Source organism: Nasonia vitripennis, assembly GCF_009193385.2.
Source record: "Nasonia vitripennis strain AsymCx chromosome 3 unlocalized genomic scaffold, Nvit_psr_1.1 chr3_random0007, whole genome shotgun sequence".
Classification (NCBI taxonomy): Eukaryota; Metazoa; Arthropoda; class Insecta; order Hymenoptera; family Pteromalidae; genus Nasonia; species Nasonia vitripennis.
In genome coordinates, this window is record NW_022279626.1 from 2,402,586 (window position 1) to 2,424,878 (window position 22,293).

A 22,293-nucleotide genomic window follows, 5' to 3' on the forward strand; every position below is an offset into this window, starting at 1 on the left:
CTGTAGTAGTATAATGCCACTCAGTTTTGATGCTAAAATCTACTTCATGATTTAATAAATTTGCTATTTGATATTTGTATTAAAATATTGCTTTGCCCTATCTGTCATGTAAATTATTTTTTTTTTAATATTTACATATTTTTTTAATTCTTTGTATTGGTTGATTCTGAATTGTGTAAACAGCAAGGTGTCATGTTTAAGACTCTTTGACAAAAACACAATACTTTTATGTTTTTATTCTTCACCTTCTATGTAATAAAAAATGACAGACAATACTGTGCATGGGTCATTATTAAAATATAATGCTTGTGAAACATTTTGTGCTGTATGAGCATAATTTTCGGAGAAGTCTAACATGGCATTCATTATTTGAAATTTTCAATTTTTGTTCTGCGATAAAATTTGACCGTTCTTTGGCAATAAAAAAGCGAGGTTTTAAATTTACGTTTATTACATAATTCTTTAACTAAATAAACTGATTTTAGTGTTATGTTTATAACGTCGATATATCAGTAGTTACCCACGATCCAAACTGTATTTAATAGATTGAGTTATTATTTAACAAATCAAAAAAATATTCCGAAAAAAAGTCTGCAATGTCAGGATAGTTGTTGCAATTGTTAAGGTAACAATTGGGAGTTGGTTTTTCATACACTATTATTTACTTGAACAATCTTTATAATTACATATTTGATTATATGTCAATTCAGTTACATTTATATCCTGGCAGAAATTTGAATATTTAAAATGAGCTGAAAACTATAAAATTTCTATAAGAAATAGCCTAGATATAACTTGTGATAAAACGCTTTTTATCCCATTCCTTGAGCATTTGTTGGAATAAACATAACCTTAAATCTTTCATCTTGTTTGTGTCCTACCACTAATTGTAGAGAGACTTAAGCAATTTAATCAATTAATTTCCAAACGGTTTACACATTTAACAGTCAATTAGAGTTACACAAGCACGACATACGAAGATATTCGTGATTTCCTTAATTTATAAATTTTTTACCCGACTTTTTTTTGCGTAGAACTTTCTTAGCCATCAACTAGCTATGACATGTGCTTTGCTTTAGACAATGCAATCTATTTCAACAAGTTTGGAAATTCCTTATAATACGGTATGACTCCCTATTCTTACTCCAATAAATACGTAAAAAATGTCCGAAAAAGCGTTTCATGGCTGGTCAAAAAATGGACCCATTAGTAATACGAGGTAGTAGTGTAGTAGCTTTAAACTGATATTGATTTCTACCAGGGTAGCATCCAATATTATTTCACAGTTTCTGTGAATTGTACATACACAAACACAATGAGTCCCCTTGTCACCAGCAAGAATACAATTTCTAGGTCGAAGCTTAACAGATAAACTAAAATTCACAATATCGTTCAGATGCGATTCCTTAAATGAAGAATATAGGTCGTTTAAATCAAGCAATAAAAGACGTTTCTGTACTTGAGTACGTACACCTTCAATCATCACAGAAATTGTATTTTTGCTCTCCGGTAGTAATCTACTGATATAATCGCTTTCGTAAAAATCTTTTATTTTTTAAACAGTGTGTTATAATATTCAAGAATGATAGTGAAGTTATTATTAGCTGCATGAATGAAGCAAGTGTTATTGATACCGAAAAATCGCTAACTAAGAAATTATCCAATACATGTACTATTGAAAAGGAAGAGGTTAAAAAACCCAGGCTAAAAGTAGTCGGATTTGATAACTATGAACAAATGGACATAAAAACTATAGAAGAGGATATAAATACTAGAAACTTTAAGAAATTTGAAAGTAAATGTACAGTTGTGCACATGTACGTAAATAAAAAAAACAAAATTACAAAGTGTCATTTTAGAAGTTACTGCTGAAATATACAAACACATTAGAGAAAGCAAAATCAGGATTTTTGTAGGATACCAGAATTACAGAGTTTATGATGACTTAAACCTACAACCTTGTTTCAATTGTGGTAGGTTTGGACATAATGGAAATAAATGCTTTAATGAAAAGGTGTGTTTGAAATGTGCTGGATCTCATAATAGTGTATACTGTAACAGGATAAACGAAATGTGCTGCGTAAATTGCCTATACAGTAACAATACGTACAAAACACAGTACGATACTAAGCATGTTGCAAACGATGCAACACTGCCAAGTTCTAATAAACAGAATTAATAAGTATATAGCAATTACTGACTATCCATTGATTCCAGTTATCCAGAGATACATCGGTAAGATAGATATCTACAAAAACACCGGAGCTGAATCAACAAATGCAAGACAGAAATCACAATCCATGACGTCACTATCACCACGCAGCAGTATTCTTTCAATCCCAAGGAAAACCGACGCAGCTAAAAAACGGTAATACGATCATGGAGCAAAACATCGAGTTAATTGACAGTGTACAAAAAGATATAATTCAAACAGAAAATACTTTTCATAGTCTTATCACTCTCAATAATTACGTGAAATATAAAAAAGAATATATTTTATACTTAAATATTCGTAGCCTTAATGGTAATTTTTTACAACTGCAAGCACTTATTGAGAGCTTAAATACTAAGCCTAGTATTATAGTTTGCGTCGAAACTTGGATCATAGATTATTGCAACTATTTTAATCTGAACGGATACAAATTATATTACAATAATAGCAAAATAAACAAATCGGATGGTGTAGTGATGTATATTGAGAATTCCATTATTGAAAGTACTGAAATTATTGAAATAGGTAAACTTAAAATAATTAATTCAATCATTGAAACTGATAATGGCAATATAGAGATATCAGCACTATACAGATCACATGACATTCCAAAAATTGAATTTATTACCAATATAAAACAATTACTATATAACAAGAAATATGCTAATAATCACTTAATTATAGGTGATTTTAACATTGACCTACTAAATCTAGATAATATTAGTCAGGAATTTCTGAGCAATTTTCTGGATAATGGTTATCTACCGGGATTTCAAGGTATTACTAGACCGCCCGATAGGAATAATAACACTGGAACATGCATTGATAATATATTTACTAAAGCTAAGACAATACACACTTTACATTTTAAATTATTAAGTACAGTAACAGATCATTACCCATTATTTACAGCATTAAGTAAATTTAAGAAAAAAAAAAAATATAGAAGAATCAATAACCCAAATGAATTATGATAAATTAAGTAGCATAGCCAGTAGAGAAAAATGGAGTACAGTATTCTCAATGCATGATCCTAATGTAGCTGTGAATACATTGTTAGAAAAAATAAATAATTGTGTACAACGGGCTACTTTCATAAAGAAATTAAACAATAAACACAATAACAAAGTACCCAGGAGTAAATGGATCACTAAGGCAATACTAAATTCTTGCGAAAGAAAAGAAATACTATACAAATTATGGAAAACTGAACCAAATAATGTGAATCTAAAGATAGAATATCGGAATTATATTAAAATTTTAAATAGGGTCATTAAAGAAGCAAAAATAATATATGATAGAGATCAGGTTGTAAAAAATAGTGATAATCCCAGAAACACGTGGAGAGTAATCAAACAAAAACTAGGTAAAAATGCGAAAAAAGATAGAAATATAAACCAGATTTATGATGATAGGAAAAATTTAATAAATAATCATACAGATATTGCTAACCATTTCAACTCTTACTTTAGTAGCATCGGCAAAACATTGAGTGATCAAATAGTGCAACCAATGAATGTAAACGTCAAATTACCAAAGATAAATAATAATTCTATTTTTATTACGCCTACTAATTACTTTGAAATTACTGGCATAATTCAAAATATGAAATTAAAGAATGGAGTAGTAGACAACATAAACTCTAAATCACTAAAAACTCTAACACATTACATAGTAGACCCACTGGTACATATTATAAATATATGCATAGAAAAATCTATATGGCCGACTGCGTTAAAAAATGCTGATATAATACGGATACATAAAACTGGAAACAAGAGGAATATAACTAATTAGAGACCAATATCTTTAATATCCAATGTAGCAAAGATCTTCGAAAAAATCATTTATAATAGAATATTGAGTTTTATTAGTACATTTAATATTTTATCCAGTAATCAATATGGTTTTGTTAAAAATAGAGGTGCGAAAGATGCTCTGGCAGAAATAACCAAGATTATTTATGAGAAATTAGACAATAGTACCCGATTGCAATCACTTTTCTCGATCTTGCGAAAGCTTTTGATACGGTAGATCATAAGATACTACTTGATAAACTTTACAATTATGGAATCAGAGGCACGGCACACAAACTTATAACAAGTTATCTGGAAGGTAGAAATCAAAGAGTAAAAATTAATGACTGTATAAGCGAATCCAAAACAATTACTACGGGTGTACCACAAGGTACTATCTTAGGTCCACTGTTTTTTATTATATATGTTAATGATCTCTTGCAAAATATGCCTGCAAATTCAATAATATCATATGCGGATGATACAGCAATTATTTCGACGGATAGTTCTTGGACAGGAGTAGAGGAAAAAATGACTAACTACCTGTATAAAGTATCTAACTGGCTTGCACTAAATAAGCTATTACTAAACATTGACAAAACAGTTTGTATGACTATCGGGAACTACTCTGATAGCGTACCTAAAGATTTTTTAATACAAATTGATGGCAAAGACATCAAAAGAGTTGAAAATACCAAATACTTAGGAATTATTTTTGATTATAATATGAAATGGATAAATCATATACAGGTATTTAATAAATAAGTTAAAATATATGGTATTTATTTTTAGAAAGATTAATAGATTTATGCAAATTAAAACTTTAAAAATGATATATTATGCATTTTTTCATAGTGTTATAAATTATGGTATAATAGCTTGGGGTGGTCCTTACTCTACTGCTACCAATCTATTACAAAGGCTACAAAACAGAATTTTGAAAATCATAAACAAAAATAATTTTGCTCAGGATAATCCATTGAGTATTGGGCAACTATTTGCATATCAATCACTAATATACCAGTACATCACATTAAAAGTTAAATTTTTAAATTCAGAAAGCAAAACTAGGAATAAAAGCATTCAGATACCTAGGAGACTTAAGACTATAAGTAATAAGAATAGTTATATTAAAGCCATAGGAGTTTATAATGATCTGCCAAATAACCTAAAAACTTTATGCTCTAAGAATTATACTTATAAACTAAGAGAATGGGTTAAGTTTCACATGTAAATAAAAAAAAAAAATTCCTTTTTATAAAATTAATAAGACATATTGATAATGTATTTATAAATTGCTATGTATTCAGTATACAAATTTTATTAAAACGTTATTAATCAATCTTTCATATTGTAAAACTGTTAAAGTGTAAGTTAGGTACTACATATCTTGAAATAGATTTTATTTTAGTTATAAGGAACTATAGTTAGTAAGTATACCGGCCTCGCGAACAGGTAACTGCGTTTACCTCTGCGGGAATTTTACTATTATGTAAATAATATGTAATTTTTTGTCTGGTTAATAAATAAATAAATAAGTGTTTTATAATTATTTTTCGGAAATCTACCTATCAACATAAATATTAATAAATATCAATGAAAGGAAGAAGTTTACAAACTTGTAAACTTTGAATTTGATTCAATCTACAATTGAAAAAGTAAGTAAGATTTTTATAAGGGTAAATTTAAAAAAGGTTGGGAATTTGAGTAATGAGCAGGCTTTGAACGCTGCCACTCATTATAACAAATATTTTTGGGAGAACTTGTTTGGAAGTTTGGAGGGTTGATTGGACTTCGCTTGTCGGAGGCCCTTTGACCTACAAACTAACTAAACCTGTTCATTAGAGTGGGAAGGGATATTTCTTTAAAACTCTCGCGACTCAAAACGGAGATTTTTTATATTGTGCGCCGAGTATCTGACGTAATAAATGCTACAAAGAAATTCGAATAAAACTACTCAAAAGACTTTCTCGTACTTAGCTGCTGTAAAGAAGTCGAAACCTTTGCCAAAAAAAGTTCCTTAGATTAAGGTGCAAAAAATAAACGACAGCCAACTAGACCTTAAGCAATGTGTTATAGATTGTCTTACTGTACAAAAATGCATTAAAACTAAGAATGAACAGGAAAGATGAAGTGATAATTAGTTGTCTAAGTGTAGCTTTAACAGAAAGTGTCCTCAATCACGAATAAGAAGGTGTTTGTTTGCAATGTTAAAAAAGTCGAACTTGACAATTCTATCCTATCCTACATTATATTAAATTGGAACAAATTTTCTCTGGTTTTCCGGGCCACCAGTCCTACGTCACATTTTTTTTAGATATAACGTTATCTTTTTATATAAAAATGATGGACCATGAAAAAGTTTAGGCTTTGAAAAATTTTGGGCCTTAAAAAATTTTGGACCTTAAAATGTTAGGGCCTTCAAAATTTTGGGCCTTAAAAATGTTAGGCCTTAAGAATTTTAAGCCATTAAATTATTGGGCTTTCAAAATTTTGGGCCTTAAAAATTTTTGGCCTTAAAAGTTTTTATTTTTAAGAATTTATGATCTTAAAAATTTTGGGTAATAAGATTTAGGCCTCTTTTTTTCAACTATTTTCAGACATTTTTAACCTTTAAATATTTAGGCATTAAAAATTTTGCTTCCTGTTAGAGGAAGCTTTGTAATAGTAATTTTGAGTTTCGTCAAAACTTCTAGAAAATACTTTAAGGTGTGTGTGTGTGTGTATATGTATACCGTAATATTTCTGGAACTACTCCGTCAATATCAATAAAATTCGACATGCATATCTATTGTTTGATTCTGAATCCAGGAAAAACAGTTAATTTTTATTTTATCAACTATTTTTTTAAGGCCATTTTTTGATTTTTGAAAAACACTGTTTTGCGTTTTTTTCAATCACCCCGTTGTTACAAACAATTTAGCTAAAGTGCATTTGAAAGACAATAAAACTATCTACTTTACCTCGTTTGGTCCTCGGGATCGACCGCTTTGTTTGGCAGATAAAATGAAAAAGGTGAATTTTTTTTAAATTCATATCTCTGAAACTAAACATCATAACCTCACAAAAAATCATGTTAATGGGTCATGTACCAAACTATATCCTATTAAAATTTCAAGTGATTCGACAACTTATTTTTTCAATAATAAATCGAAAACTGAAAAAAATAAGTTTTTTTGTGCCTCGATTACGGACGTAAAAAGGCCTTATTGCACTTGAGATTTTGGGAATAAGTAGATATTTTATGTGTTATGGCTAAGTTCATTGTGCAGCTTTCAAACCCCTATGGTTCTTAAGATATCAAGGTTTTAATTTTCTTTAAAAAATTTTTTTATTCCTTATATCTTTAAAACAATGTAGTCAAACGCTTCAAAATTTTATTTGGTGATTAACCATAAAAAAATCTATCTGCTGCTTAAATTTTAAACGAGTTCGTCAATTGGTTTTCAAGTAAAGAGCTAAAATGTAAGAACCGATTTTTCTCAAAACTTTTGCTTCCTCTTATAGGGGTGTCGTTGCACGTCATTAAAGTCCCTCCCTATGAATTCATGTCATACTGATATATGTATATAAATTATGTATCAAAAACCGCCTTAGACATTAGCGAGCAGATGATACTGTATGTTAGAACAATATTTTATTTATTAGACCTATAAATTTACTTGGAGGAAGCTACGTGCCTGGAAAATTTTGTTATTTAATTATTTGTTGTTTGTTAAAATTATTAAAAATTATTAATTTGTTGGGCATTAGCCCCCATTTTCCGTGCTACCATCCGGATGGTAGCACCTGTAAGGCCACTTATTTTTATCAATTTTTAAATATTTAGGACTTTTAGATACTACGCAAATATGTAATTTTCATACAATCAAAATATTCAGAAAATGACGTCATAAAATAACGTTATTTTTTGTTCCAATTTGTGAGACCTCAAATAACGTCATTTAATAACGTAATTTTATAACGTCATTTAATGACCACATTTTTTTCAACAGGGTTGGCATTACTTTTACGATAAATGTGTTGTTGGTATTAACATTTTATTAATCATCAGTAAGTATTCAAGCCAAATTAATTTATAAGCCAATGCACTTCTGCAGAGAGGATAAATTTTCTGCAGAGATCTCTGCAGATTTCTTTGCAGGAATCTCTGCAAATTTCTTTTGCAAGGGATGCCTAACCGTGTGGCATAAGTATAGTCTATTTTTCAACTGTGCTTGTTACCCTCAATATATGCTCGAGCGCTAACCGCACGGTATACAAATAGACTGCTATAACACCATAAAAAGGCGTGACAGCGTATTTATGCTAGCCAGTGCTATAAAATAGATACTTGTGTCATAACTAAGTCCTTTATAGCACCGACGTTTTGCTATCTTGCCACGTTTAGGTGCTAAATCGCGATGTACCGCAATAGACTATTTACGCCACTTGTATCGCGATGTACTATTAAATCATTTTAAGTAAAAATACATCATTAAAAAAAGAATTAAGAATTTTTAGATTAATATTCTATTTATATCTGTTTAAAAAACACCGCCAATGAATTTAAATTGGCAAAAAATTTGATTGGTATCGCGTATACCGTAACACTATAACCTGAAAAAAAAAAGATTTTATCTTTGATTGAACATTTTTTTTATAGAATATAAATAATATATAAGGTAGAACAATATTAACAGTATTGGAAATAATTTGATTTTGATATTAGTAGAAACCATGACTAAAACCTCCACGTGCAAAACCATGGCTTTCAGCGTTCATTGCCGACAGCCGTTCTCGGGTGTACGAACGAACGAAAGGGAAGTGAGCATTATTATGAGCGGGAAAGATCTTAAAATTTTTTGCTAATTTGCTTAGTTTTGCTAGCGATTTAAAAATTACTTTAACGAAAAATGATAATTCAACAGTATTTATTGATTGAAATCATCTATAAAGCAATGAACTTATGAAAGATCATTTTTATGAATGGAATTATCAGAGTGTAAGAAACTATGTACAACAAGGATATAAAAAATTTATTTCAATTTGTGTGACATAAAGATTTAAATTATTTAATTTAAATATAGTGATACTGCAAATGTAAAGCTGGTGATAAGGCACCTTTAATCACTTTTCAAAACATAAAACAGTAACGAAATTTAGTTTCTAAATTGTGTATCAACAAGGTATCGAAAATATATTGTATTTTTTGATATATGCTTAATTTTTGTTTTAAGTTTGAGTTCACGAGTTAAATTATTATAGCTTTCATTTGCATTTAAAATGTATGCATTACATTTTTCTTAATTTTACAAAATTGCATGTTTTGTAGAGATTAATATATGAGTTATTATTCTTTTTTAAAGAACTATATCGCCAGTTTATGTTATTTGTGAACCTTGTCGAGGTTAACGTTCTTTAAGCAAAGTTTAGCTGCGCGTGGCGGCACCTGATAAAGGTTTCTTTAATTCATATACTTTTTGAAACCATTTAAATGTATGTAATCTAAGTTAAAATAGGGCTAAGACTTTTTATTAGATGCATACATGAAATAACGTTTTACTTATTTTGACAAATGTTATAAAATTCACAAACCATTGAAATACGACTGATAAGTTCGATTTTGTACTCTAAATAAACTATGACCATATAACAAGAAAATCTATAATATTTTTATATAATGTTGAATTATTTTACTTTCAGAGTAAAATATTTTAATAATACGTTTCAAATAAAAAATTGCACAGACTATAATTATGCAAAGTAGCTTTTTATTTTCTCATATATTTTTCTTCCGCGTTTGTGGAAATAAAGTACTTTATTGCCTTCGTATCAGGATTAATAAGCTTGAAATATACAAACTCTTATTAATTTTTTAATTGTTATGAATTTTTTAATTTTCAAATTTTCTACTAATACAACAATAGTCTATTTTTTTAAGTCACTAAAGTGCCTACGTAATTAAGTCGTCAATAATGTTCTATATAAAATACGAGAGTAAAGTCGAGTATCCCCTTGAGTGATTTGCCCTTGCTTTGCTTGGGCGGTACAAAACCACCTGCAAGAATTTCCGACTTCACTCTTTTATACATAAATTATTTTTTCTCAAACCTGACTATTTTACTTCTATTATTCTCTTGATTAGGTTAGTGAAAACGATTAGGCTCGCTATAATATGCAAAAGTGCGCCAACCTGCTAAAAAAACTCACGTAAGTATTCACGTGAGTACTCGCATGGGTTTTTACGTGAGTTTTTTTCAGCAGGGTAAAGGTGGCGGAAGTGTGCCAGAATATTTAGAAATGTTTCAAAGTTAGCAAAATCTATAATAAAATATTAAACCACGGTGCGGAATCTCACATGAACTCTATCTTAAAATATTTTGGTACTAGTGGGAGGTTCGCCGCCCCAGCTAAACGAGAGTAGAGATCTCCTGAGTGTAGAGTCAACTTTTTGTATGTGCATCGAACGTTATTTTTTTATGCAGCGGGTGGAAAATGCAATTAAATGCATGCGAAGCGTTTACTTGTAAATATAGCGAGAACTCATCTTCCTAGTGAAGATAAAAATTGTGCCATAGTATGCGCCACATAGTGCCACAATATGCGACACTGTGCCATAGTATGCGCCACATAGTGCCACAATGTGCGACACTGTGCCAAATTGTGCCACCTTGTGCCCCACTTATACCATTTCGGGTGTATCGCACGATTTAGCACAGTTTAGCACATTTCGATACAGTTCAGCTAAGCGTGGCACAGTATGGCACAATATATATCACACAAAATGATGAAAATATTCTTTACGAGTTATGTAGGATTTCTGGCACAGTCTGGCATAAATTGGCACAATTTAAAATAGTAGGGCACAACCGGACATAACATGGCATGACTTGGCACAATTTGTCACAGCTTGATATAGTGTTCCCTATAGCAAAATCTCACATGATATCTTAAGTGAGATCTCACATTAGATCTCTTGTAATGATCTCACGCCAACATCTCATTTCCGAGCCAAAATTATTTATAAATCAAAAAATATAGTAAATTAGTTTTAAATGGAAATTGACACGCCTTATTGGTGCTAGTACCATACGGATAATACATCAGAAAGTAAGTGTACTAAATCACTTCAGAGTTAATTTTTGTAATATTTATTAACAATGATATCTCATGTTAAATTTTTTGATAAAAATTGCAAAGATTAGCTCTGAAGTGTTTTAGTATACCTGCTTTCCAACGTATCATCAATAAGGCGTGTCAATTGCTATTAAAAGCTAATCAGTAGCGCCCCAATGGTAAGTATAAGTTTTATACACTGTGCCGTCGGAAGCGCCGCCACCTATTATCCTTTGAATTAGTTTAATAACCTATTTATTAAGCAAATTAAGTTTGAAAATTAATTTTACGAAAATAATTTAATTTTTTGTCTTCCCGATTCTCTTTTTTTTTAGTCAGTCATAGTTATGGGTAAACATACCGATTATTTTAATTTCACTATATTTAAAATTTAATTTTATACCCTTTGGCTTGATTATTTGATACATTAAATCAATAAGAGATAAAATACAATATTAAGATCAAGAAAATATACAACAAAAGCAGTGTTAAGTAATCAATTGTCGAATATGCTCTAAGTTCATCGTAAATGTGGCTGTTTGTAGTGCGTAGCGTTTTTCGTGCAGTGCTGCCGTCTGCTTATTGCACGGAGAGAAATATATCACTAAAAATTACTATACTTTCTCCTAATCGGGAGAGAAACTCAACCTATGCAGAAAATTAAGTATGTTTGAATGTTTGTGAAAATTTACTATACATCATTCATCAAAAATTGCTATACCAGTATAGTGAAAATTGCACTTCGCTTTGACTTGCTGTGTTCCGTCGGTAAAAAAAATTACCAAAAGAGCTAAAAAATTCGCCGTAACTTAACCCGACGATAGAAATTCGCCTAATCACTTACTACCGCTAAGGGGCGACTCGTAAACCCCACTCGCAAGTGACGAAAAACTGTTCGGTTAGTATATAATGAACTTCCAGATCAGAACATTATATATAAATATCAATACGATTAGTTTAGCGATGCGACATGTGTAATAATCAGCTTGCAATGTAAGTAAATTAGGTTATCATGAAATTCTATGCGATGCAACTTCGAGATAAATGTAACAAATAAATCAATAAAAATTTTCATGCAACACCCAACAAACACAAGTAAGAGAATTAGCACCAATAGACGACAAAATAAAAGGGCCAAAAATATTTTTAAAAAGATTAATTATCCATAAACTTTGATATGCGGTACAGTAAAAATTGCTATATATAGTATAGTAAAATTTGGTGATCTGAAATTTTACTCTACCGCATACTAAAATTTACTATAAGTCGAGTTTGTCTCCTTCTTACTTTACAGTATAGTACCCCTGGTAGAAATGTTAACGGTTAATAAGCTACGTTTTAAGACACTTACCTAAGTTGTGGTTAACGATTTAACTAAATAAGCGTTTAACCGTTATAAATGCATAGATATGACGCATTAACTCATGATAAAACGAAACTTTTGCTTGAAATTTGTCAAATGACTGTTACAATCCAAAAATTGCAGAAAAATACGTTACAATCGTAAAAAATCCAATCATTCGTAATAAGACATATATACGTTTTAATGTCAAAAAAAGGGAAAAATGATTTTTAACTTAATAATAATACTGATGTGGTATTATAGATACAAATAACTAACATATTAGCAATATTTTAATTAATTCTTTTACATTAAAATTTGATAAAATTGACCAATTAAACTTAACTTTTTAACGAATTTCAACCGTTAATTTTCTACCAGAGAGTTTTTGATGAAAATTATAGGAATATTTCGTGATACATTTCTCTTCGTGTGGCGTGTGTACGTATTGCTGTCCGGCTCCATCCTTTCTCGTGTATTTCCTTTCAGCTGTATGCGTGCATGTCGATATGCCTAGCTTAGTATTTCTTTGCCTCTTTCCTCTGCTTCACTGTGTCGGTGTATGTTGGTCTTCTATACATACTCAAACAACATGTATTTAATTATTTTGCGCTATTGCGTTTTCGTTCCATTTTAAAATTTTGGTTTCTTACTATCGTGTTTTATATTCTTTTATTCACAGCTTATCTATAATAGCTACTTTATTTCCTGCAAAGCGGGACTAAAGTAGCTTTTTATTTTCTCATATATTTTACTTCATTCTTAAGGAAGCCTTGTAATTTTTGGAGTTTGTGTAAAAACATGTAGGAAGTGTGTTTTGATGTATATGTAGTCGAAAAATAATGTTTTTAGAAAATGTCCGTACGGATGTGTGTGTGTGTTCGTCCGTATACGCCTGTATCTCAGCTTCTACTCAGTAGATTTTAACCCACCAAGTCTCCTTTTCTTTGTTTTTACTAGTGCATAGTGAAGAAAAGTCCGTTTTCACATTTTGTGGACGCATTTTTTTTCTATGATGATTTTTTAGTTTTGAGATTTCAGTTTTTTTTTTTTAATAAAGTTATTGAAGAAGTTAATAAAAGTGAATTACTTAATATGTACCTGAAAGAGAATAAAATTACCTATGTTTTTACCGCCGAAAATTTATACTATCATTGTCATACTTTTGTTATACACCATGAAGCGCAATTTTTTTAAATCGTTTTAACTCTAAAACTAAATGTCGAACCTTTCTAAAAAAATATGATTATTGAAGGTTATTAGGACTATACGCCACTTTAATTCAAAGTCATTTCATGGGACAGATCCTGAGAAAAACATGAAAAACTGAAAAAAGTCATTTTTCTGTGACGCGATAACTAGAGTAAAAAGGCAATAATCAAGTTTAAATTTTAGATTTAGTTAGCATTATATAGTACCTTGATAACTTTCGTTGGGCTGTTTATGAAGCTAGTTAGTTTAAAAGATATTAGGCTTCAAAATTTGTTTTCACCCTGTATACTCTATATAACTGAAAACTGGATCATCGCTTAGATCTTAGCTTCTATTTAATGGATTTTAATCTAAACTTAAGTCTTTTTTTTTGTTTTTATTTTACCGATTCGTAAAAAACAAGATTTTCAGTTACGCATGTGAGTTTTTTCATGTCGATTTTTCGATTACTAGTGATTTTAGACGCGTTCCGCAAACTATCCTAACCATTATAACTCGGCAACTAAATGGTGAGCTTTTCTTAAAAAATCATGATTATTGAAAGTTATTATAACTATATAGACTAATTTAATTCCAAGTCCTTTCATGAAGCAGATTCGCAGTCCTTCTGTTTGTTTCTCTTTGGCAATTAGCGAGCGTTATCGTGACGAATGTCAAAAAGTACAAAAACTTTGAAGAATGGTATGTAAAGTAAAAACAATTCTGATATTAAAGCAATATATAATCTTAAAGGAAGCTACGTGCCAATGAATTTTTTTTGTCCCGCAATTACGGGAGAAAATTTTTTTTATTCACGACTGAACTATAATAGCCACTTTATTCCCTAAAAATCAGGACTAAAGTAGCATTTTATTCCCTCATATTTTTTCCCCGCAAAGAACTTTATTTCCGTAAAATGCGAGAAATAAATTCTTTATTCCTGCAAAATGCGGGAATAAAGTTAATTTGCGGGAAATGAACTTTATTTTGAAAAAATGTTAAAAAGTATAAAAATTTATTTATTTTGTATAAATTATCAAAATGATTGTTATTTTGTTTTATCACATATGAAATAAGTATAATAGAATAAATAGAAAATAATAACAAACGTATATTTTTATTAAAATGCCGATAGCTGAGTAGGTCCCATTTTTCAAGAAATAAAGTGACTACACAGTTCAGTCGTGAATAAAGCACTATATGCAACACGAATGTAATGTCGATTATTCCCTCGGGTGATACTACGCATGCTTCGCTTGGACAGTAAACCCACCTACGGGAATAATCAACGACTTTAGTCCCTTGTTGCATAATGTACATTATGATTTTATTTATTTTCATTCGAATTTTGTTTATACTTCCCGTTATGTTGATGTTTCTCGTTTCTATTCTGTTTTAATCAATTATTGAATATATTCTGATATTCTTAATACCGTGTTTGTATTATAATCTCTTTATTGTTTTCTAATTGTAGTTGGGTTATCTTATCTTTTGCTGCATTGTCATGGAAAGGGTGTTGATTAGTTTTGTGATAATTGATCTTATTAATTTCTTAATTGTAATATCTTAAGAATGCGAAAAAGTGACCATTTCACAGGGGGTTAATGACTAAAAAATTAAAAAATTCAAAGTATTTAAGATTATAATTATTTAAAACTATATATGTATGTGATTAAATAACAAGCAATTGGTGCGACATAAAATACGCTCACGAAAAACAAACACAGCAACCACTGTCAGCTTCCGCAAGGACAAAGAGAGAGGCAAGAAAGGACGACAGTCAAGCTGGGTGCAACAATAGGGGCCAATGACTTGACAAGATGTCCAAGGAACGGCACGTGCGTCGTAAGGCGTCGGACGCAAACTACGGAGCCTCGGTGGAGCATGTCATCGCTAGATCTGAAGCAGCTGGATTGGTGGTGTAGTTTATCCACTGAACGTCGAGGGGCACAAACTGCTGCCTATCGCGCTTAAGATTTGCAAATGTACATTAGAGTCAAAGGTCCTGACCTCGGTGACATTTTGATGTCTTGGGACCCGTAACACATAGTGCAAACTTTGTGTTATCTGCAAAACACGTAGCTGACTGTTGTACGCGCGTTTAAATTTAGCGAGCGTCAAACCCAATGGTCAGTAGGCAGCGTAAGCAATGCTAAGAACAAGTGGGGTTCTATAATGTGATAGAGTTGTGTAGTACGACGAGTGGAACCCTTTGTGAACTCTCTACTGGGGAGGATAAACTCAGTACCACGGAGTCGGGGAACCGCAGGACTCCGGTTCTGTCTTGACAGGGTAACGGATTCGTGGTAGCAGTGGTTTACCCAGCCCCATATTGCTTCAGGGGCAAGAGCACGCCGTTTCAAGAAGAGGTCTGAAAACCTAAGATTCTTAACCAGGCATAAGCCACCTTAGGTAATGTCTGGGAGGAGCTCGAAGTCGTGAGTAGCTGCATGGTATGCGATGACTCGGGTACGTGCCTGACAGAGCACGTAGGGATTGGATGGGTCTTGCCCCCCACTGAGCGGGTGTAAGTTCCCACAAATAACAAGTACGAATCAATAGGCTCGTGTGTGATAAAGCGTCGAAGCGAGCCAGGAACCCGGGGGCTGCGTTGATCCGAGCATATCTCGGTTCATGCCCAAGCAATTGATGGGATGCACAAGAAGCGGCGAAACAAAGGGAAAGGTAGGCGGTGTCGTGCAAGTAGCAAAAGTTACAGCTTGTCGAGCCGTGCATACATGTATTTGGCCCGCCCAGCCGTAGAGTTTGATTAAAAGTGTGTGTGTATGTCGAAGAGCCGTACCTAATATGACGCCTGATGCCAAATACCTAGTACCGGAGCCTAGCGGCAGAAAGTGCTCCTGGAGTTGTGAGGAAGCCATGTGGGAAAGCCTAGCGCGTCGCCCGCATGTTGAAACAAACAACTACATGTAAGCTGCAAAGATTGACAATTTCTTCAAGGATTTCACAAGTTAAAGGAGAAATAAAAACCATAATCCAAAGATACAGATTTGTGAAGATGAAGTCATAACTTATAGTTTCCAACATTTTACCTTGTAAAAGGTTTATTGTTATTTTTGATTTATAAATAATTTTTATTTACAAATATACATGAGATTTTGGCGTGTGATCTCACATAAGATCTCATGTGAAATTTTTCACCCTATTGAAAAATATCAAATGAAAATCAAGTAAGTCTAACATGATTCTCACTTGATTCTCACATTTTCTTCTGATTCTCTGACGATAGCCAAATATTATTTTATCAAATTTTAATTGAGATTTGTTTCTTACTAACCTTACAAATCCTCACAAGTTTCTTATAAATTAAGTGAGAATCAAATTAGACTCACTTGACTCTCATCTAAAAATCACGCTAAAATAACATTTGTTTCTCATCTGAGGTTTTTCAATAGGGTAGTAGAGTTACTATGCCACGTCCTTATTGTTTATAACGAGTAGATAATAAGAAGCCTTAAATATTATAATACAAATAATTCTAAGATTATGAGACTTGATAATCGTCTATTCAGTTTGACAGATATATTAACTATTTTTTACAAATAATAGTCAAATTAGCTATTAGTCATTTAGTCGGCATGCTGGCAATCTCGGTTCAATTCAATCTCGGATCACTTTTTTTTTAATTGTATAAGGAAATCTGCCATATTATACAAGGTTTTGTCTGTTACGTCCTAAACTTGATTTATCAAGTGGAAAACGTAATAATATGTCTAGTGCGAAGGCTTGTATGGGCGTGTGTTCCGAACGGAAGGAAATGCACTATTCTTCTAAATCTATGCGTGAGTTTATTGGTGTGTTTTTCACTGAGTAAGCAAATGATTGCTTGATAAAATATATACTGAAAAGGTATATTAAAGTTGAAGTTGAAATAATGGAATATATATCAATACTAGTGGGACTTTACCACACTGCTGACTGCTTGCTCCGCTCGTCAGCCCTCCAATTTAATTTTCTGTTTAACATAAGTAACATAGTTTTTTATTGCTGTACAAAATCATTCATTATATAATGTTGAATCGTACCAGTGTATAATAATTGATTTATTATAAATAATTTACAACATGATCATGAATAACAAAGTTTTTATGTATCAACAAAATAAATAATATTGCCTGATTTATCTATCACTATCATTCAACATTTAATTCTAAACTTTCACCCATTTCTGCTCAATGTAATAAGCAAATAGGATATACATTATTCTAAATAATTGTAAATAAGTAACAAACGTGGGAAAGTTCACCCTTGTAAATAATTTACCAAATCTATAATGTTAATGACGTTTCGTTGGTGTGATATCCAAACTCCACAGATCAAAAATATGAAAATTTTAAATACTATAATACTAAAAGGAAATTGTTCAAGTCAATCACAGCGTGCTAATTAAAAATAAATTAAATAGCAAAATAACTCTCAGCAAGGGTTAACCCACGTTTGTAACTTATTCATATTTGTGTGTGGAGGGTAGTGATAAAGGGAGCTTTGACATTTTCAAAAATCACATGAAAATTAACCATTTTTGCGTTATATGGTGGTGGGCTAAGTGGGCTGGCAAGAGGGGGAAGGGTGGTGAGTTTTTTTTTAATTTTCAAAAATAACGTAAAAGTGAATGAATTTTACGTTATTTGGTAAGCCATAGTGGAGGAGGGGCTGTAATGGGGGAAGTATTGTAAAATCAACTGTACATTATAGGCAGATATTTGATAAACGTTTGCTTGAACGAAACATAAAATAATCGGCTATTGTCGGATAGACGCGTACGGAGTCCGTGATTGACTACGAAATGTCTTCGCTTTTGAAGCTTATTTAACACATTGCAGTATTTCTTAATTCCACTCGTACAAGTACAATAAATCGCACACGCGTAACAAAATGCTTCGTTAGTATTTTGGACCTCGACTTATGACCCACATTTCTGTTGCATACTGTAGTCTCATGTGAGTCTGGTGAGTGTTTCAAATGAATGATAATTAGCAGTTTTGTTTTATTTTACTGTGTCATTTATTTAGATCAATTTCAGATTTTTCTTATATTAAAATTTAAATATATATCATACGAAAAAAAGTCGAGAAAAATATTTTTATTCTAAAAATAGCATAACTGTGCCATTCTATGACATACAATGTCATATTGTGCCACACTGTGCCAAACTGTGTCAAATCGTGCAATATGTCCGAAATGGAATTAGTGCAGCACAGTGTGGCACAGTTTGACATGATGTAGTACAGTTTCCCACAATTTGTCATAGTTTGATGTAGTTTGGCATGATTTGGCACAGCTGATTATTTTCGCCAAGTCTGAGATCACCTGTAAGATTTTGCAGTAGGGAAATTCAGAAAAGTGAAACAGTGTGGCACACACTAGCATATTATGGCACATAATAGCGTAATGAAATGAAATTAAAAATTTTGTGTTATCCCTAATGGATATTCAAACCGTAAGTTTTTTATTATGTTACGGGACTCTGCTGTAGACTTTTGTACAATGCCGTATGTTCACGTATGTTCGCATACATTTTGGTTAACAATCGAACATTTTGTACAGAAACGTACGCGAACGTAGGCAGCCATAAGTAAACGCGTGTAAATGTAGTAAACTAAGAAAAATAACTATCGTTGCAGGCCCACTCTTACGTGGCGTCCGGTATGTTCTTCTCGCAAGCGCTAAGTTTTTATACTGCTTAGTATATAAGACTGATCAGGTTACTACGGAGTAAGTTAATTATAGCGACAAAAAATAAAGGTCAAGTCGTACAAGTGTATGTTGAAGATTTCTGTAAATAATCCGTCAAATTTTGTGTTTTTAATATTTATTTTATTCATACGTTTGTGTACGTTTCGGTACATTCATGTATATTCGCGTATACGTTTGCGTACGTTCGCATACATTCACGTACGTTTACGTATATTTTCGTATGCCGCTGTACAAAAAGTTTGAATCCCAACAAAATCGTACGTAAATGTACGCTAACGTACGCGAAAGTACTAAAATGCAACAAAGTTCTACGTTCAGTTGACTTATCGTGCTCATGAATTTTTCGATTCTGGATAACTTAAAATACTACAGCACAATAGTAAGGTGCACTATGACACGGTATAGCACTGAGTAACATAGTAGATTTCTTACAAAAATTTTCTATAGGATTAATTGATAATAGATAAAGTGACCTGATACAGAACCGTATTCTTATCTCTGGCGTGCTAGTCAAATGCCTCTCCATTTGAGATGATTTCCTAATTTACTTAGATACATTTCTTTCCTGTAATGCTCCTACAGCAAAATCTCACATAAGGTCTTTCAGCTAAATCTCGTGTATATTTGCAAATCAAAATTATTTGTAGATCATAAAAATTAAGAAATTAGCTTTAAATAGAAATCGATATGGCTTATCAGTGCTACCATGCAAATGGTATGGTGCTTCGGAAAATAGTTGAACTACAACAATTTAAAGTTAATTTTTTTAATCAATATAAACAAATTTAACATAATATGAATCGAGCAAGGCCTTGATTGTTCATCGAAACCCAGTTTCGAAATTCGAATCTTTATATATATATATATATACAATTCTAATCGTACACGTCTCAGCTCATCAGTTGTCACGATCAGACAAAACATGCGAGGGATCGCTATGTGACATTCTTGGCATTCGAATCTCGCAACGCTCGGGCTCGGTCACAACAATTTGTGCGCGCGCGCGTGTATATATATATATATATATATATATATATATATATGCCATCAACGAATGCCGCTGTTGATGACACCATTCTGAATAAAAACTATAATGCATAGGCATAAATCTATCAACCATAAAACTCTATCATAAATTTATCGACCTTCGCATAGAACCAGAATTTGTACAGTACTAGGGTCGCAATCATGGAAGACGCTCAATTGCCAGCAATTTGTTTTTTCCTCTGAATTCAGCTTTGGGTGTCCCTACACCAATTCGAAAATGTTCAAATTGATGATGGCCGTGTCGTTCAGACAACGAATGTCAATCTAAAACAAGAACCCTATGTACCAAATTAACTTACGCAAGACTTAAATATAAAACGTGAGTACTAATATATCCTACTCCTTTAGATCTACTTATCCTATGCACAATGAAATGCGAATAAAAAAAATACTTAAGAAAATATCCTAAGACTATCTACACCAGGCCCAGCAAGTTGTTAACATGAAACATAAATACTAAATCCTAAACACGTAAGTCCACCTTTATGATGCACAGCGAATCACAAATCTATAACGAAAATACAAAATACTAAGCCTTTTAATCAATATTCCTAATACACGGAGCGATAAAATTATTAAATTTTCAAACACGTTGGCACATCAAAGGAAGGCAAGCGAGCGCAAGGCTAATATTAAGAACAAAAACCCTTAAACCCACCTAACCCATGCAGCAAGAGTTTAAGTAAAATATTATTTTAAATACGTCGGACTATTAAAGGGAAGCGAGTGGGAGCAAAGATAATATTTGTGATACCGACACCCTTCAATCCACCTACCCAATGCAGCCTTGTCCTAACTGTTTACATTAAGGGGGCACACCACCTTTGAAATTAAAATAAAAAATTTTCATTAAAAATTTATAAATACTTATATAAATGAACCAAATTTTTATTACTATTCTTAGACATAATTACCTTTATTTTGATGATTTTAGACCTTCTACATACCTCTATAATACCTACGTATAGTAGGGATTCCATAATTCACTTACCGTAAGATTCCAAAGGAACAAATGGCCCAAATGAGCTCTATCTCCAGGATATTGTTTAAAAGTACATTAGTTATGGTATGAACGAGGGGATTTGGTTTAAATTTCATAGAAAAAGTTTTATAAGCATATTACTGATTTTTTTATCAATTTTTGATTAATTTTAACATAACTATCATGTAACTTTTTTCTTAGTTTAAGTAAAATATTATTTTAAATACGTCGGACTATTAAAGGGAAGCGAGTGGGAGCAAAGATAATATTTGTGATACCGACACCCTTCAATCCACCTACCCAATGCAGCCTTGTCCTAACTGTTTACATTAAGGGGGCACACCACCTTTGAAATTAAAATAAAAAATTTTCATTAAAAATTTATAAATACTTATATAAATGAACCAAATTTTTATTACTATTCTTAGACATAATTACCTTTATTTTGATGGTTTTAGACCTTCTACATACCTCTATAATACCTACGTATAGTAGGGATTCCATAATTCACTTACCGTAAGATTCCAAAGGAACAAATGGCCCAAATGAGCTCTAACTCCAGGATATTGTTTAAAAGTACATTAGTTATGGTATGAACGAGGGGATTTGGTTTAAATTTCATAGAAAAAAGTTACATGATAGTTATGTTAAAATTAATCAAAAATTGATAAAAAAATCAGTAATATGCTTATAAAACTTTTTCTATGAAATTTAAACCAAATCCCCTCATTCATACCATAACTAATGTACTTTTAAACAATATCCTGGAGTTAGAGCTCATTTGGGCCATTTGTTCCTTTGGAATCTTACGGTAAGTGAATTATGGACTCCCTACTATACGTAGGTATTATAGAGGTATATAGAAGGTTTAAAACTATAAAAATAAAGATAATTATGTCTAAGAATA

General features: G+C 31.7%; 2 protein-coding genes across 25 annotated transcripts in view; one reads left to right on the forward strand and one right to left on the reverse strand.

Moving 5' to 3' along the window:
- The window catches only part of LOC107981492, a 113,302-nt gene extending 97,786 nt beyond the window's left edge, over nt 1-15,516 (reverse strand). The window contains exons 1-3 of one of the 20 annotated variants that reach the window (XR_004227070.1): nt 14,749-14,892; nt 12,869-13,156; nt 2,202-2,358 (exon numbers count right to left, since the gene is read on the reverse strand). Coding sequence is in view for 4 of the 20 variants with exons in the window: in XM_031926027.1 (XP_031781887.1) it covers nt 13,867-13,885; nt 14,749-14,980 (251 nt within the window). In the remaining 16 variants the exon portion in view is untranslated. Of the gene's footprint in view, nt 1-2,201; nt 2,359-8,232; nt 8,608-8,688; nt 8,821-9,585; nt 10,056-10,101; nt 11,755-11,827; nt 12,687-12,794; nt 13,157-13,866; nt 13,966-14,045; nt 14,399-14,748; nt 15,241-15,351 lie in introns of those variants that run through there. The other 19 variants (XR_004227068.1, XR_004227071.1, XR_004227069.1 and 16 more) reach the window with 19 other exon arrangements.
- LOC100115618 (Kruppel-like protein 1) overlaps nt 8,787-22,293 on the forward strand; it is a 343,702-nt gene continuing 330,195 nt past the window's right edge. Inside the window, exons 1-2 of one of the 5 annotated variants that reach the window (XM_031926015.2) lie at nt 8,790-8,992; nt 9,078-9,176. The gene's annotated coding sequence lies outside the window, so the exon portion shown is untranslated. Of the gene's footprint in view, nt 9,177-22,293 lie in introns of all 5 variants that reach the window. The other 4 variants (XR_004227066.2, XR_004227065.2, XM_031926016.1 and 1 more) reach the window with 4 other exon arrangements.